At 34.1% G+C, this 14,823-nt stretch overlaps 1 protein-coding gene across 1 annotated transcript in view; it reads right to left on the reverse strand.

The window, feature by feature from the left end:
- Positions 1 to 7: 7 nt before the first annotated feature.
- Positions 8 to 14,823, reverse strand: part of LOC116774655 (beta-alanyl-bioamine nonribosomal peptide synthetase ebony) — a 29,559-nt gene continuing 14,743 nt past the window's right edge. Inside the window, exons 2-17 of the mRNA XM_032667361.2 lie at positions 11,888 to 12,012; positions 11,393 to 11,540; positions 10,900 to 11,033; positions 10,445 to 10,621; positions 6,355 to 6,581; positions 5,974 to 6,250; positions 5,312 to 5,470; positions 4,719 to 4,877; positions 4,113 to 4,252; positions 3,629 to 3,719; positions 3,109 to 3,321; positions 2,578 to 2,719; positions 2,100 to 2,242; positions 1,638 to 1,784; positions 1,263 to 1,420; positions 8 to 831 (exon numbers count right to left, since the gene is read on the reverse strand). Coding sequence (XP_032523252.2) covers positions 691 to 831; positions 1,263 to 1,420; positions 1,638 to 1,784; positions 2,100 to 2,242; positions 2,578 to 2,719; positions 3,109 to 3,321; positions 3,629 to 3,719; positions 4,113 to 4,252; positions 4,719 to 4,877; positions 5,312 to 5,470; positions 5,974 to 6,250; positions 6,355 to 6,581; positions 10,445 to 10,621; positions 10,900 to 11,033; positions 11,393 to 11,540; positions 11,888 to 12,005 — 2,574 coding nt within the window. The 5' untranslated portion in view covers positions 12,006 to 12,012 and the 3' untranslated portion in view covers positions 8 to 690. The remainder of the gene's footprint in view (positions 832 to 1,262; positions 1,421 to 1,637; positions 1,785 to 2,099; positions 2,243 to 2,577; positions 2,720 to 3,108; positions 3,322 to 3,628; positions 3,720 to 4,112; positions 4,253 to 4,718; positions 4,878 to 5,311; positions 5,471 to 5,973; positions 6,251 to 6,354; positions 6,582 to 10,444; positions 10,622 to 10,899; positions 11,034 to 11,392; positions 11,541 to 11,887; positions 12,013 to 14,823) is intronic.

The raw sequence follows: 14,823 nt of genomic DNA on the forward strand, positions 1-14,823 counted from the left end.
AACAAAATTACCTAAAAAACATTATTTATTATAATAATATAATAATCTATGCTTATAATCTATTTAACACTATACATTCAATATAAATATCACATATGCGAACAGAGATCACTTCTAAAGATGAGAAGTATGTAGTCTGCAAATTTTTTTTATATAAAACATTTAATTTATTAAATATATAAAACAATAGATTTTCACAACTAGGAATAAGTCTAATATTTTAGATACACACTATGGACCGGTTATTTTGGGGGTAGGTCTGGATTTATGTGGATTTTGCTTTTTTATAAATATGAGAAATCTATTGAGGTTATATATATATAACCTCCATATATATAAAGTCGTTCTTCCCTATCACATATCACATGTTAGTTTGACTAACCTAGTTTGTACTGTATATAAAAAAATTAAAATCTCTAATTCACATCATATTGAGAGTATATCGTTTCGCTGTTAACAATCTGTTCAGATCGTACTTATATTAGATTTCAATACTCTGAAAAGCCTGTGGATTTACAGCTATTTCCTAAGAATATACAACAACATAATCAACAATTAATGTCTATTACAAATCCTTATAACACTAACTTCAACTACATCAAACGTCAAAAGTGAGTGTTGTACAAAAAATGTATGTGACATCGATAATATTTTTTTTTTTATCGATAATTGGTTATTTTTTTACATATTTCAATCTACTGGTTTCCAACAAACGATAGCCCTCATGTCGTCGGGCGCTCGGCCGAAGATTCTGTCGCCGTTGGGGTCGATGTACTGATTTATTTGGTAGTCCAGGAGTGTCTGGAAACCAAGCACGTCTCTTCCGAGTTGCTGAAAACATATTCATTTTTCCTTTATATTATTTTAAACTTTGGTTCGGTGGAGAGAGGAGCTTGGACGGCGGAGGTGAGCGTTTATCGCGTTAGATAGAGGCCCCTTAAACCTACACCTGGGTCGCAAGTCCCAGGCATTGTTGAAGCTCCTCTTCCTGCAACGATGGACCCGGCTGCTGGCACCAGCACGGTGAATCCATGGAATGATGAGAGGTTTCGTCTAATTCATTTTTTAAAACAATCACCTCGTCAACTTATGGCTGTCATCCCTAATCCTCCACAGTGATTACAGTACTTATTGGAAATGATATTCAGAAATCGTCTTCAGCTTCCACACTAGAGCTGAATCCAGTAATATGAATGACACCAAACATCGATATCAATAGTAAGTAGGATCTAATGTCAGCAATAATCTAGTTTCCTACGCACCTGTGTCAAGGGACTGGTGTTAGTTGTGAATATTCCCCTGAACCTCCTCTCTCTCGCTATTTTCTCGGTGCCAAACTCCAACAAGCGGATGGCTTCCACATTCTCTCGCGCCGTTAAGTTTGAGTCCGTCGCCATCATGAATGAATGAAGAATCGCACCTGTCAGTACAATCAAGACTTCGTTAGACATTATAATCAGACACTGAAACACAAGCAATCCTTCCTACATTATTTAGGTTTTTTTTTTATAAGAATCGAAATGTATATAAATTTTAATAATAAATAATTATCGTTGAGATTTTTGACACAAGCTGAAAACACAATTCTGAATGTTATATGGTCTAAATAAGATAAAAGAATGTGAAATATATTTTACCTTTTCCCTCCGGCAGCATGGTATCCCGCACGGAACCTTCAACGTACTCGAGGAATGTCATGATTTTGGCCAAACCCCCGCCCATTTCTATTTCAGGTTCGTCGCGGGCGTCGAAATTTAAAGCAACAGCGATGGGTGTACCGCTTTCTATTAAACAATTTTTTTTTTGATTGCGTTAGTCAGACTCATTAGACTTAAAACATTAGTATGAAAGCCGTCTCTAGGGAGTTTAGATTGTGTAATATAATCAAAAAATAAAAATCAACTCGCCCATTCCATACTTGGGGTACGAAAAAAGGCTTTCAAAATCGCATTTACAAAGAAACGTTGGAAGATCCAGAAAATATAAGACAAAGTCAGTGAAACTGACACACACTCAACTGAATAATCAGTGGCATTCTGTCAGAAAGACGTCATCAATTAAATAAGAGTAATGTATCTATAGGAGGTGAAAGAACTCACTGTCTTCAAGCACCACACTGAGAGCGGCGGCCCTAAGAGCGTGCCAGCACGCCGTGATACAAAGAGCGTAGTCCCTCGGCGCGATCTGGTCACGCACGAACTGCTCCAGCTCCGCCTTCTCGTAGAATGATGATACTATCATCCTGGAAGACAATATCTTCACATTACAGCCTTGCACCGATTGTCGTACCTGGTGACGGCGACAATAACCCAACAACTAATGGGCAGCAGATAACATTACTTGGTGATGATTATTTTTTTTAGTCTGTGGAGAGGTGCTTCTTTTGTTCACAATATACGTGTCCCCTGCAATTGTTCACGTATATATTTGTAATACTGACGTAAAATTCTCATTATCCCTGAATCCGTACCTCAAGTTTGCATCGTTACACGTAATACGGAGCGTTAACAGTTATTCATAAAACTCGCGCTATCTAGTATGATGACTTATATATTTACATATATAAGTGTAACTCACTCAATCACGTGGTCCTTGTGCTCGTCCCTCATTGGCTGGATCGAATATTTCGTGTGTTCTGAATCATCCGACGCGTCTGGCGACGTGTTCAGATGTGAGAGAACCTCTCTGAGGTTAGCTGCTCCCAGGAAGTCACTGATTTCTATAAAAAAACAAACTGTTTAGAGTGCACGGAATTACTGATAATATTTACAATTGAAGAAAGGTCATGGTTTGGTTGAAGAAATAAACACGTACACACACACACACACACACACACACACACACACACACACACACACACACACACACACACACACACACACACACACACACACACACACACACACACACATATATGTATATATTTTATTTATGGATGAAGTTTGTCCATTTATCAGTAAACTCTAGATGACTGAACCGAACTTTGTTGGATTATTTTTTCATACTTTTTTTTTTAGTATTCAAGCAATAAAAGATTCCTCCTAATCATTTAATAGCGATCTTGATAGCTCTAAGGTAAACGTAAAAATCATATCTAATCAAACGTACCAATGTAGTATCCCTTATCCCTCAACCTGGTGATGGTGTAGATGGAGTTAAGTGAATTTCCCCCAAGTTCGTAGAAATTGGCTCTGAGCGACAGAGTCCCTCGGGCGGACCTGCCCAGGACTTCGCCAACCGTTTCAAAGAGGACCCTCGCTGCTTCCAGGTCTTGAGGGCTGACACCGGAGTAATCTATATCCAATGGTATTTCAGCGTCGTCTAAAATAATAAATTAAATATTACTCATTTTTCAGACGGTGTAATACATTTTGTTCTTCAGAAAAAAAAAAAACAATTATTGTTTAAATTTTTTCTACGATTGTCTGAAGCCAAAGTTTTCCGACTGTAAACTACAAATTAATCCCTATGAAGAAAATTAAATAGGAAGTAGTAAGTTCTAGGATATATAAAAATAAAATAGCAAATCTGCATTAAACGAAAAGCCTTCTAAGTTATGGCCTCTGATTACGTTAATAATGAGCAGAGGTTAACGTCGAGGTTAGTTTAAATCGTTTGATTAACTTACCGTTATTGTTCGTGTTTTCATACATTTTCAATAAGCCCTGTCTGTCAACTTTTCCGTTCACGAGCAACGGTATCGTATCGATTATGATGACCTGCAACGTATTCATTACGAAAATATTCATTTAAAAGAAATATATATTTTTTTTAAAAATTTACTTAACACTATAAAATTATTCGCAGACTTGTGGTTATATTTCAGTTCTTTTACAAACATTATTTAATTCGTAAAACAAATTTAATTCTATGTGATGTGAAAGACATGACGTATACATGTCGCTGGCAATTTGTGTGATACGACCTTTTTTTACAAACGGCTTCGGTTAGTTTAAAAAAAGAACTATAACAGCCGTTTGTAAACCGACATATTGCCTCCGACATATATATATATATATATAATAAAATAATACATTTAAGTACAGACCATAAATAGGGTATTAAATTATCATGAAAATAAGTAACACAAGTAAATTGATAGCTAAACTCACCTGCGGTATCATATAGCTGGTAAGGGCACTCTGGAGAGCAGTCTCGATGTGGTGATTGGAGAGTCTCGCATCCGGCTTTATTGTGACGAAGGCTAAAATCTCTGGATTTCCACTAGCCAGGCCGTAGCAGAGTACGACCCCTGACACAATAATTAATACCATTCATTACGTGACGGTTGCTTCAAAGTAACCGAAACGTCGGTAATGTGTAGTTTAAAATAATAAAAAACGCCCAGTATGTCTTATAATATTAGTCTTATTTAAATGAATACTCGTAAGTCCTAAGATTTTAGATCTCATTACCATATGTCATTTTAAACTACTGTGAAATAAAATAGAATTTTGTTCTTTAGCAAAACACTTGTATTATTTAGGTAAATAAGAGTCTGATTACATATTTTTTTTCAAGTATATGATTGAATAGAATTAAGTTGTTAGGGTATGCTAAAAAGAAGAGTATATATATATATATATAATTATTGTCAGTTTGCACTAACAAAAAAATATGTTTTAACGGAGGGAATGTGAGTATTAACATAAAAAAACGTGACAGTACCTAAGTTAAGTTAAACAGAATATGTTTTTTAATATTTATAACGAGCTAACCTTTCTCGATTCCCTGTACAGCTGTCACAGCTCTCTCGACCTCCTGCAGGTCCACTCTGTGTCCTCTTATCTTGACCTGGGAATCCGTTCTGCCGCTGTACAATATAACTCCTTTGTGAAGATATCCGAAGTCACCCGTCCGGTAAATACGGGCGAATTCTGTTTAATATTTACTGAGATTAATTTGTGATTGAAAATGTGTATTAAAATTGCATTCATATATTTTTTTGTTTTCAATAAAAAGTTGTGGAACTCAACTTAAATGCAGATAATTAATAAATGATTACATATGTTAACAGGCTAGACAGTTTAATATTTTAAAAAAAGAATAGAACACTTTTTTCTTACAGGACTAAAGCAAGAGAGAGAGAGAGAGAGAGAGGGAAAGAGAGAGAGAGAGATAGTGAAATATGGTCAAGAAAAAAGGTTTTCTAACAAAATGTTAACAAAATAAGCCGATGGAAAACCACACGACTGATTATATTTAAGAAAATTCTACCTAATTTTATAAGCATCCATCTTCTCAAGATTCCTTATACTATATTCTTTAATCTTCTGAAGGGAGATAGGAAATATCTACGAGAACAATTTACCAGGATGAGCTGCGTGAGGGTTATCTTCGAAGCGCGTGTCCTGAGCTACACCGACGTATCCAGCTGCCAGGTTTCTACCAGCGACCCACATTTCACCGGACTCGGCTGGACTACGATGTTCGTCCAGGATATACACCCGACAGTTGTCTAAAGGAGAACCTGGAAATAAAACTTATTAACTGAGAAACAGACAATAAAGGCATTCTTAATGTATTAATTTACATACATAGTCATTATAATGTGACAAATCGATATAGATATAATCTGTGGTGTGTTCGGGAATTTGTTATCTTTATATCTGTTAATATGGGATTTCGGATGGTAACAGCTGGAAAAGTGGCATAAAAACTACTTCATCCATCATTTATAAGTTTATATAAAGCTAAATTTTTTTCGTTCTTCATTTAGTCACTTTGATAGCTTACTTTTCACCAATATAGTGGACATGCTTAACTAGTTATCCCCTTAATGATAAGTTAAACATCTTGCGATATTTTTTTTGTAGGCAAATAAAAAGTAAGCAAATAAATTTACTGAAAAATAATTTTTATCTCACGGATATATTTAGAGCATTATAATGATTTGATCTTTATACATTTTGATACAAGAAAGATATATACTTTATTATTTTTCTCGTATAGCAAGAAACAATCGATTCTTACCTATCGGTATAGAAGGGAACATGTTCACTTGAGAAGATTGCTCCAAAACATAGTACGTGACATCACCCATAACCTCCGTACTTCCGTAGAAATTGGCTAATTTATAGCCATTCTCGTCTCCGAAAGATTGAAAGAACTGAGTGGCCAGCTCCTTGCTCAGGGTCTCACCGGAACAGACCCACAGCTTCAGATGCTGCAACAACCTCTCCGATGGGTTCAGAGATACGTACAGTAGAATTGATCGGAGTAGCGTCGGAACGAGTACCAGCCGTTTTACCTAAAAAAAGACACGAAAGATATAGTTATAGAAAAAAATTAATAGGAAATTTAAAGGACAGATAGAATTTAAAAGATTTTTTAAAAGACATAACTCATTCATACCTGGTACTCGGTAAGAACCCGAACCAATTTCTGCGGGTCTCTGGTCGTCTCCTTCGACAGTATCAGCAGTGTTCTCCCGTGTAACAGAGGACCCCAAATCTCGCAGACAGAGTCTACAAATGTTAGAGCCGTCTTCCAAACACAGGTGACCTCATCATCAGCGAATGGAAACGTGCGGAACTGCCACCACAGACGGTTGCATATAGCAGAATAAGGAAGGCGTACTCCTAGAATTTTAATTAAAAATATTCCATAACTATTTCTACTTAGAATTACTAGCAGACCTTGACTGATGCATGCAAACTTTTTGGAGGGTAAACTTATAAGGTTGAACTTGGAACATTGCTATGAAAAATTATTATAAAATCTCGATAATCGTTTGACAGGAATTAATTATTAAATTGTTAAATATGAAATTGTAATTCCGTCCCTACATTAAGCATAGATTCAACGGTGACAAAAAAAATCGATTAAATAATTTAACCTATTGCATAAGGAATACATCGTGAGGAAACCTGGTCTTATAATTTCTAATTATAAGATTGAAATCGCCAACCCGTCTTGAGCAAGCGTGGCGATTAATGCTCTAACCCTTTCCATGTGAGAAGAGGCCTTTGCTCAGCAGTGCGCTTCGATAGGCTGATGATGATGATGATGATAATGATGATTGCATAAGATATCACAATGTATTTCTTACTGACCATACAGCAATTTTTATTATTATCAACAAATTGAGTTTCACAGTGCTATTAACAGAAAATGTATAATATAATTGCTTTTAAAATTGAACAATAAAAAGTCAAACGATCTTTATTAACAAATGAAATCCTTGAGACGGGGAATTGTGCTTGACGCACGACTGCATTCATTTTATAAGTATGTTATATAAATTATATATTTAATTGAAATAATATAAGACGTGGATTAAATGATATATATAAGTATATGTATATATATTTATATATACTTATTGTATATAAAGAGTCAATTTGTTCTTAAAATCGCCCGTTTTTCATAGTAATTGAATTTTGAATACCAGCTACTGGCTTTATACTATTCATTAATGTCGTTTGCAATATTCATGTCAGAAGTTTACTACTATTTACTACCTACTTTATTTATGTACCGAAAGCTCTTTCTTATGTTCCCATGGATCGCAGTTTTCGCAGATCAAACCGCGTAATACAAATTACATATTTAAATGAACAGTGCGTAATTTCTTCTACATTGATATATTTTAAATGAAACTAATATTTTTCCGATTACTACTTTAAAGACTACATACTCCCGAAGTTTCGGTTACTTTGCATCAACCGTGATCACGGGCAGACGAGATGTTAATTGCAGATTTTTAAAAGACAGAACTCGTTGAAATTAAGTTCGCTTTGAAAGTCCAAGGGATTTTTAACATGTAGCACTATCGAAACTTTTATATATTTTTATACCTAATGAAATTATAAGTAAATAATAATTAAGAATTTGATATAATTTTGTTTCAATCAATCAACTTTTTGTTTAATGTATGTGTAAACTCTTGCACACTGGGTTACAGCCTTGTATACAATATTTTTTTTATTTTAAAATTCTGAACGAAATGATTCTAGCAAGACATGAGTTAGGAAACTTCAAAGGTTTAACTTAAGTCACTAGATCTACTAACAAAGTTCCTAATTGTGACTTCAGTCAAGGCTGTTAAATTTTATTGCATTCATAAGTTAATCCCGGATCGTGTCTCCTCCATTCTACACGACACTGGCAGAATATATGCACGTCTTTGCACGGAACAAGGCCATATATAAAACAACCTAACCTTAACTTAAGTCACTGTCATCTGTAATAATACAGATGATAATCAAAATAAATAATGCAATCGTAAAATACTTAATGTTTCCTCATTGGATGATTCATTCAAATCTGATTGAAGTATTAATAGTGATATGACAATTTACTCTAAATTACAGACTGTTGTTATAAACGAGCTTAAGCATCAACTTCGCTTACATAGAACTGAATGATATCTGTTCAGTCTAAATTAGTAACGACTTTTAGATGCAGTACGTTATTGTTAGTGTTAATAACGATAAATATCAGGTAAAAGTATCTTTTTTTTTCGAATTGATAGTAGCTGTTAGCCCTATTGGCTTTTACAGCGTCACCGGGAGGGGTGGGCGGCCCGATGGGACCCACCCGTTTAATTCGGGCCCGAAGGGCTCGACAGAGGGATAAGGGTGCCTCTAAGAGGCCGGACCTCGGCTTAGGACGTCGTTGTAGTGGACGATGGTATCGGAAGATGGGTAAAAGTATCGGTTTACGTAGCTTCATATGAAGCTTTCATAAAGGATGTTTTTTCTGTTTAGCTCCTATTCGTTGCATTATGACGCTGTATACGGCCTACTTTGTCAAATAGGCTGTATACAGTAAAAGAATTTAATTATAATCAAAAAAAAATAATATATTCATCTTAATTAACCTTATTTATAACATACCATGTTTGTCATACTCACGAAACTATCAAATCGATTTCGTTGCAATATATATAAATAAATAGTGATTTAATAGCATGAAGGTAACTCGTAATAAAATATATTAATTAATCTCACTACGTCAAGGTCATTGCTCTTATAAACTTAAATTATTATAAACCTATGTTAGAAATGACATTGTTTTCGTTTTATTATATGAGTATGTGTACTGTATACGGAACAAGCTAATGTTCGAGCTATGGCCTGGTCTGTAATTGGGTTCTGAAAGCCCTTAAAATGTTACAGATATAACAGCGCCTTTGGACTTTTTTCAACAAAATTGCCAGAACCTCAGTAAACCCATTTATAGCTGCAACGTATTTTATAATTCTAACTTATAAATATTTTGCACATATATGCACAGCCAAATATTACTTTGTTAGTTTTTAAACGTCTTATTGAGGTTAAAATCAAGATTTTTGTGTAACAAGAATATCAACTGGTAATAAATCTGATATATCGCTTGAACATTAAGGATTCTGGAAAATTAAGGAATATAGTGCCTATATCAAAGAGACCCTAGAGTGAAAAAAAAAACATGTGGCCTTAGACTTTAATTGAAATCAGATATTTCTAGACAAGTGCTAGTCATTTTGATAAGAATAATATAGAGTTAATAGTGATTGCATAAGGTACCGTTAAAGAAAAAGGTTTTAAGCGAATATGCAAACTTAATAGGTTAGGTCCTACAACATCAAAATTATAGCAAAAATCTGTTTTTGCTTTCTGTAATTCTGATATGGTCTTAAATTTTCATTTAATTAAATCATAATTATGTGTGCTAAAAATATTATTAGATTTATTTATTACATAGTTTCTGTATAAGCTTTCTATTATTATTTTTAAAATTCTTTATTGTAGTTTGTCGTTAATTTTATTATTTCAGTTCGCAGGACGAACAAGTTCCTTTAAAACGTCATAGTCGAGACGTATTCGACTATGTGCTATATGATTTGAACGATTCCTTGCACAAAAAAATAATGGTTCCTTTCAGTTTCCTCAGCGAAATACAAAAAATAAAAAACAAAAAAAAATTAATGAAAATTCTTTCGGTCAGAGACTGTAAAAGTTAGCCATTCGAACCGAGATATTTTAGACGTCTGTTAGAATCTGTGTGGTATTAGGGACATCGAGGTGATTGCATCCAACCTTGAGGCTTGAACTATCAAAATACTATTCAACGTACAAGCCGTAATCGTTTAATATGACATGTCCATTAATTTAATGTCCCTTGTAACGTGTACAAAGTATCCTCTTAAGTCAATCAAACGAGAGTATTACTATGGAGCAGTTCATTATGACATTTAGTTATATAGCTTGATGCACTTATAAATGAAACTAGTATTATTCGGATTTACTACGCGGATTTTATTATTTAAAAACTACATAATCCCGTGATCACGGTTGCTGCAAAGTAACCGAAACGTCGGGCCTCGGGAGTATGTACTTAAAGTAAATAAAAACGCGTAGTGAATCCGAATAATACTAGTTTCATTTAAATGAATACTCGCGAAAATCTTAGATCTCATTGATGCACTTATATCATTGTCCCCGAGGTTTTTGCTTACCTTTCGGTATCCCAGTGCTTCCGGACGTGTATAATATGATGGCGGTGGAAGCAGCGTCTGTTTCGATCAACATTTCTTGTTCTGTTGGCCGATGCGTGGCCAACACGCTGGCTTCCAGCGCTAACTCCTCGAACGAAACGGATGGAACTCCCGAACTTGAGAACATCGATGGATTCGCTGATGATGAGAATAGATTTTAATATTTAATGGTAGCTTTAATGCTGTTCTAGCAAGCTAGGATTTTTAAATGTACTTCTAACGACATTATTGTAAAAATTGTGTTAGATGTGTGAGCCTTTGTAATTTTTTTAATAGGGAGTATTTTTTATTGCGTTGACATGGTTTTCTTTACTTGACTAACTTCAATCTTCGAATTTAATGGTTGTGGAATTCTTTGGGACTGCTATGACACAAAATTATTCGACGGTTACTTGATATTATTGTTGTGAACTTACCGGTGTGGTCGTATATGACGAGTGAAGGTTCGGAATCCTTCAGGATGTGTGATATCCGTCCTTGAGGGAAGCTTGGTTCGATTGGCAAGTAAGCGGCTCCCGCTTTCCACGTTGATAGCAGTGCCATAATAGTTCTGATAAATTTTATTATAAAAATAAATCCCTATTTCGTTTAATTATTATTTAGTGAAGTGAAATAGAAGTAGTATATAGTAGTTTAATAATGTACTTATATTATGGTTAAAAGATTGTGTATGTACACTATCACATAGCCTATAAATTTCTTGTCAATAATTTCGTTAGAAACAGAAAATATATAAATACATATAATTTTTGATATGATTTTAGTGAACAGGAAACTTCTGGCAATCTTACCAAAATTTTTCAGTATAGATCTTAAAGTAAAATGCCCCAAGTATATAACGATCAGTCTATTTGGTAAATTATTTATTTTTCAACAGGGGCCAAGTTAAATTTATCAAAATATGCATACTTGTGTGTAGGTTGCATGCACACGGCGATCACAAAGTCATTATCTCTGTTAGCTCCTCTGGGTCGAGCGTGTGCAGTCAGGGCACGAGATATAGCATTGGTCTTTGCTTCTAACTCCGCATAAGTTATCTGCTTTCGGCAGGTTTCATCTGGATGGAGGGAGTGAATATATAAGTAATTGGCTCAAAACATTATGAAAGTCTTTGACTATTTATAAATCCTTGCTGCAAGATTTTTTTCAGACACTCAGATAAAATAATGAATGGGTAATGAAACTATGGGTAGGAAATATTATTAAAAAACTATGTTTTTCGGATACTATGCGTTTTTTATTATTTTATATCTGCACGATTCCAACGTTTCCTTAACAGCTACCGTGATAACGGGCAGATGAGATGAAAATAAGTTTCTGAAAAGTCTTCTTCTACAAAGTTGATGTTAGACGGCTATGGTAGCCGATATGGTTGGTAAATTTGGGCAAATTATTAATACTGACCAGAGTAAATAAGCGCTATTCTGTCACTATCCATCTGCTGCATGTGTTTGATGAGGGGCGCCGCTGGGACCGAGGTCCGAGCCCCAGACACAACCGATTCCGGGGGAAGTGAACCCATTGTTTATCTGTAAAAAGAATCATGATTTAAATTAAACTTGATAATAATCACTAAAGTGTCACTATGACAAAAAAAGGAGTAGTAAGTGACCTTAAACATGCTTTTAGGTACAAAATCAACCATCACAGTTCTCATCACATCCCGACACAAATAAGGGGTGTAATAAATTTGAAGTTGTGTTTGTGTGTGTTTGTTATCCAAATAGTTCTCATACGGCTAAACCGATTTCGATGTGGTCTTGTTCTTTTGAAGTCCAGTTTGCATCAAGTGTATTTTAAGCTATGTTTGGTTATATAAGAGTTGGTATAAGACATTTTTCCAAAATTATGTGAGGCATTCATGGCGTGTGATTACTGAATTATGTGCCTCGAAAGTATAGTCATAAGGTGACAATTAATGCTCCGGGTAATTGTAATTTAAGTTAGTAAGTAAGTAAGTCGTGGTGGCCTGGAGGTTAAAGGCCCGCCTCTCATACGTAAGGACGCGGGTTCGAAGCCTGGCAAGTACCAATGTGATCTTTTCCGAGTCATATGTACTTTCTAAGATTATTTAGACGCCATTGACGGACGGTGAAGGAAAACATCGTGAGGAAGCCTGGTCTTATAATTTCAATTTATAAGCTTGAAATCGCCAACCCGTCTTGAACAAGCGTGGTGATTAATGCTCTAACCTTCTCCATGTGAGAAGAGGCCTTTGCTCAGCAGTGGACTCCGATAGGCTGATGATGACTTGTAATTTATTTTGTATTTATTAGGTGAATTATTATCAAATCAAAATGACATTTTAAAAGAAGTTTCTGCTATATTATCAAAAAATATTATTACTATTTAAATACACACAACTAATTACAGTTATTTTTGAACCTAAAAATAATATTAACATTTTTATACGAAACACATACTTTTATATTGGTATTATTAAAAGTAAAATATATCAAATATAAGATATATGTATAGTTGTCTTGTATCGTTGGAGGATATTTAGTGCGGGGTATTTGTGGACGTGGTCGGTGAACACAGGATGCCAATTGTCTTGATTGACCCTCAATGCAACTCCTGCGTCCCATACAATTGAGAGTCGGTGTGTGGTAACGTAGTGAATAAGGCATTTAAATTCACTATTAACCAATAGTACTTGATCAATGTATAGTAAGGTTATCGTTAATTTTGAAGCTCTGTTTGAAAATTATGAATGATTTTCTACTCCTACTCTCTCTCTCTCTCTCTCTCTCTCTATCTATCTATCTCTCTCTTTGTGTGTATGTGTGTGTGTGTATGCGTGTGTGTATTTATACCTAATGTTTATAATTTCTTGTTATTTGATTTAAATGAAATTAAAGTGAGACAAATGCTTTAGTTACGTATTCATTTTAAGTAAAAATTTAGTTTGTTCTAAGTTCCTTTCGCTGTAAATATTCCTTTCTACTTAATACACTTTTATAATAGTTTGTTTTATTGAGTTTACTCATTAATTTATTAAATAAAGACATTAGTTTTTATATGACACTTGCATTGTATTGACAGAATTTTTACTTTTTTTCGTAGTTTCAGTTCTTTTCCAAACATTTAAATGAAGAAGTCGTATTTAAAAAAATACTTCTAATAATATTATAAATAATAAAAATAACACTGTCTGTCCGTCTGTCTGTCTGTTACGTTTTCACACCTGAACCCCTGAACCGATTTTGTTGAATTTTGCTAAAGAGATAGATGTGACCATACCTTTTGTTTAGATCCCGTATCCCGACCCGCGGGCAAAAGCTTGTCCAGTATAAATAAATCATTATATTGTATATATTATAGAAGTGACAGATTATTAGATGAAGAAATAACTCTTTAGCGTGCTATGCGGAAATTTTATATTTTAGATTAATTTGTTCTAACGTTCTGAAAGGTTTAATGCGATAACAAATGAGGATTAAGCAGAAACTTAAGGTCAGATATTTTATAATTTACAATAAATAAAACTAGTATATGGAGATTTTAAATGTTTACTCTGATGTAATCAGATAGATATCATTTTTAACCGACTAAGTCATTACAAAGGTGCAGTTGTTTCAGAGTTTCTTACTGAATAGTACGATATTTTTTCAGGTAGATAAGAGATCGCCTGTGAAGGAAAAGTCTGAGTTGATTACTTAGTGCTTATGAGTTAGGACTTTGAGTGTTCCGTGTCGAAAACTGAGGTCAAATGTTACCCTTAAGGGCATACATATGTATGAGAAAGCTTCGACATTTTTTTGATAAATAGCAGTTGTAATGGAATTAATTTTCATTCATAACTATGAAAAATATGTTGAATATTTTATTAAATCCATCTAGTCTTGAGATTAAGACTATAATCCTGACAGGAATGCAGCCAATTTAACTAAAACAATGAATGCTTGTTACTAAGATATATTTTATATTACTATTCATAGGCCAATAGTTATTATTGTCAGAATGGGATAATCTGATGCAATCCACTGGTTTTTCTAATCATTCTATCCGTAGATAGGCTTTATACATTTATGATATGTTCATAATCGCGGTACAAAAAGTATAATATGTCATTACACTTGACGTTTATGTTTTTTTTTTTTTATATCACATTGATTGATCAAAGTTTTTATCGATTATGACATATATTACAAAAAAAAGGTTTTATTCGTTTATGCTTTTCGAATCTTCACGTCTGGATTATCAGAAGCTGTTGGGTCATGTTATATATGACGGATTCAGTAACAATCGATTTGAAAATTTATATCTAGGGAATTAATCTAATTGAAATGAACATATAAACATGTAGATTGAATATTATCTCAAATTAAATGTCATAT

This window comes from Danaus plexippus, chromosome 23, assembly GCF_018135715.1.
Source record: "Danaus plexippus chromosome 23, MEX_DaPlex, whole genome shotgun sequence".
NCBI classification, from domain to species: Eukaryota; Metazoa; Arthropoda; class Insecta; order Lepidoptera; family Nymphalidae; genus Danaus; species Danaus plexippus.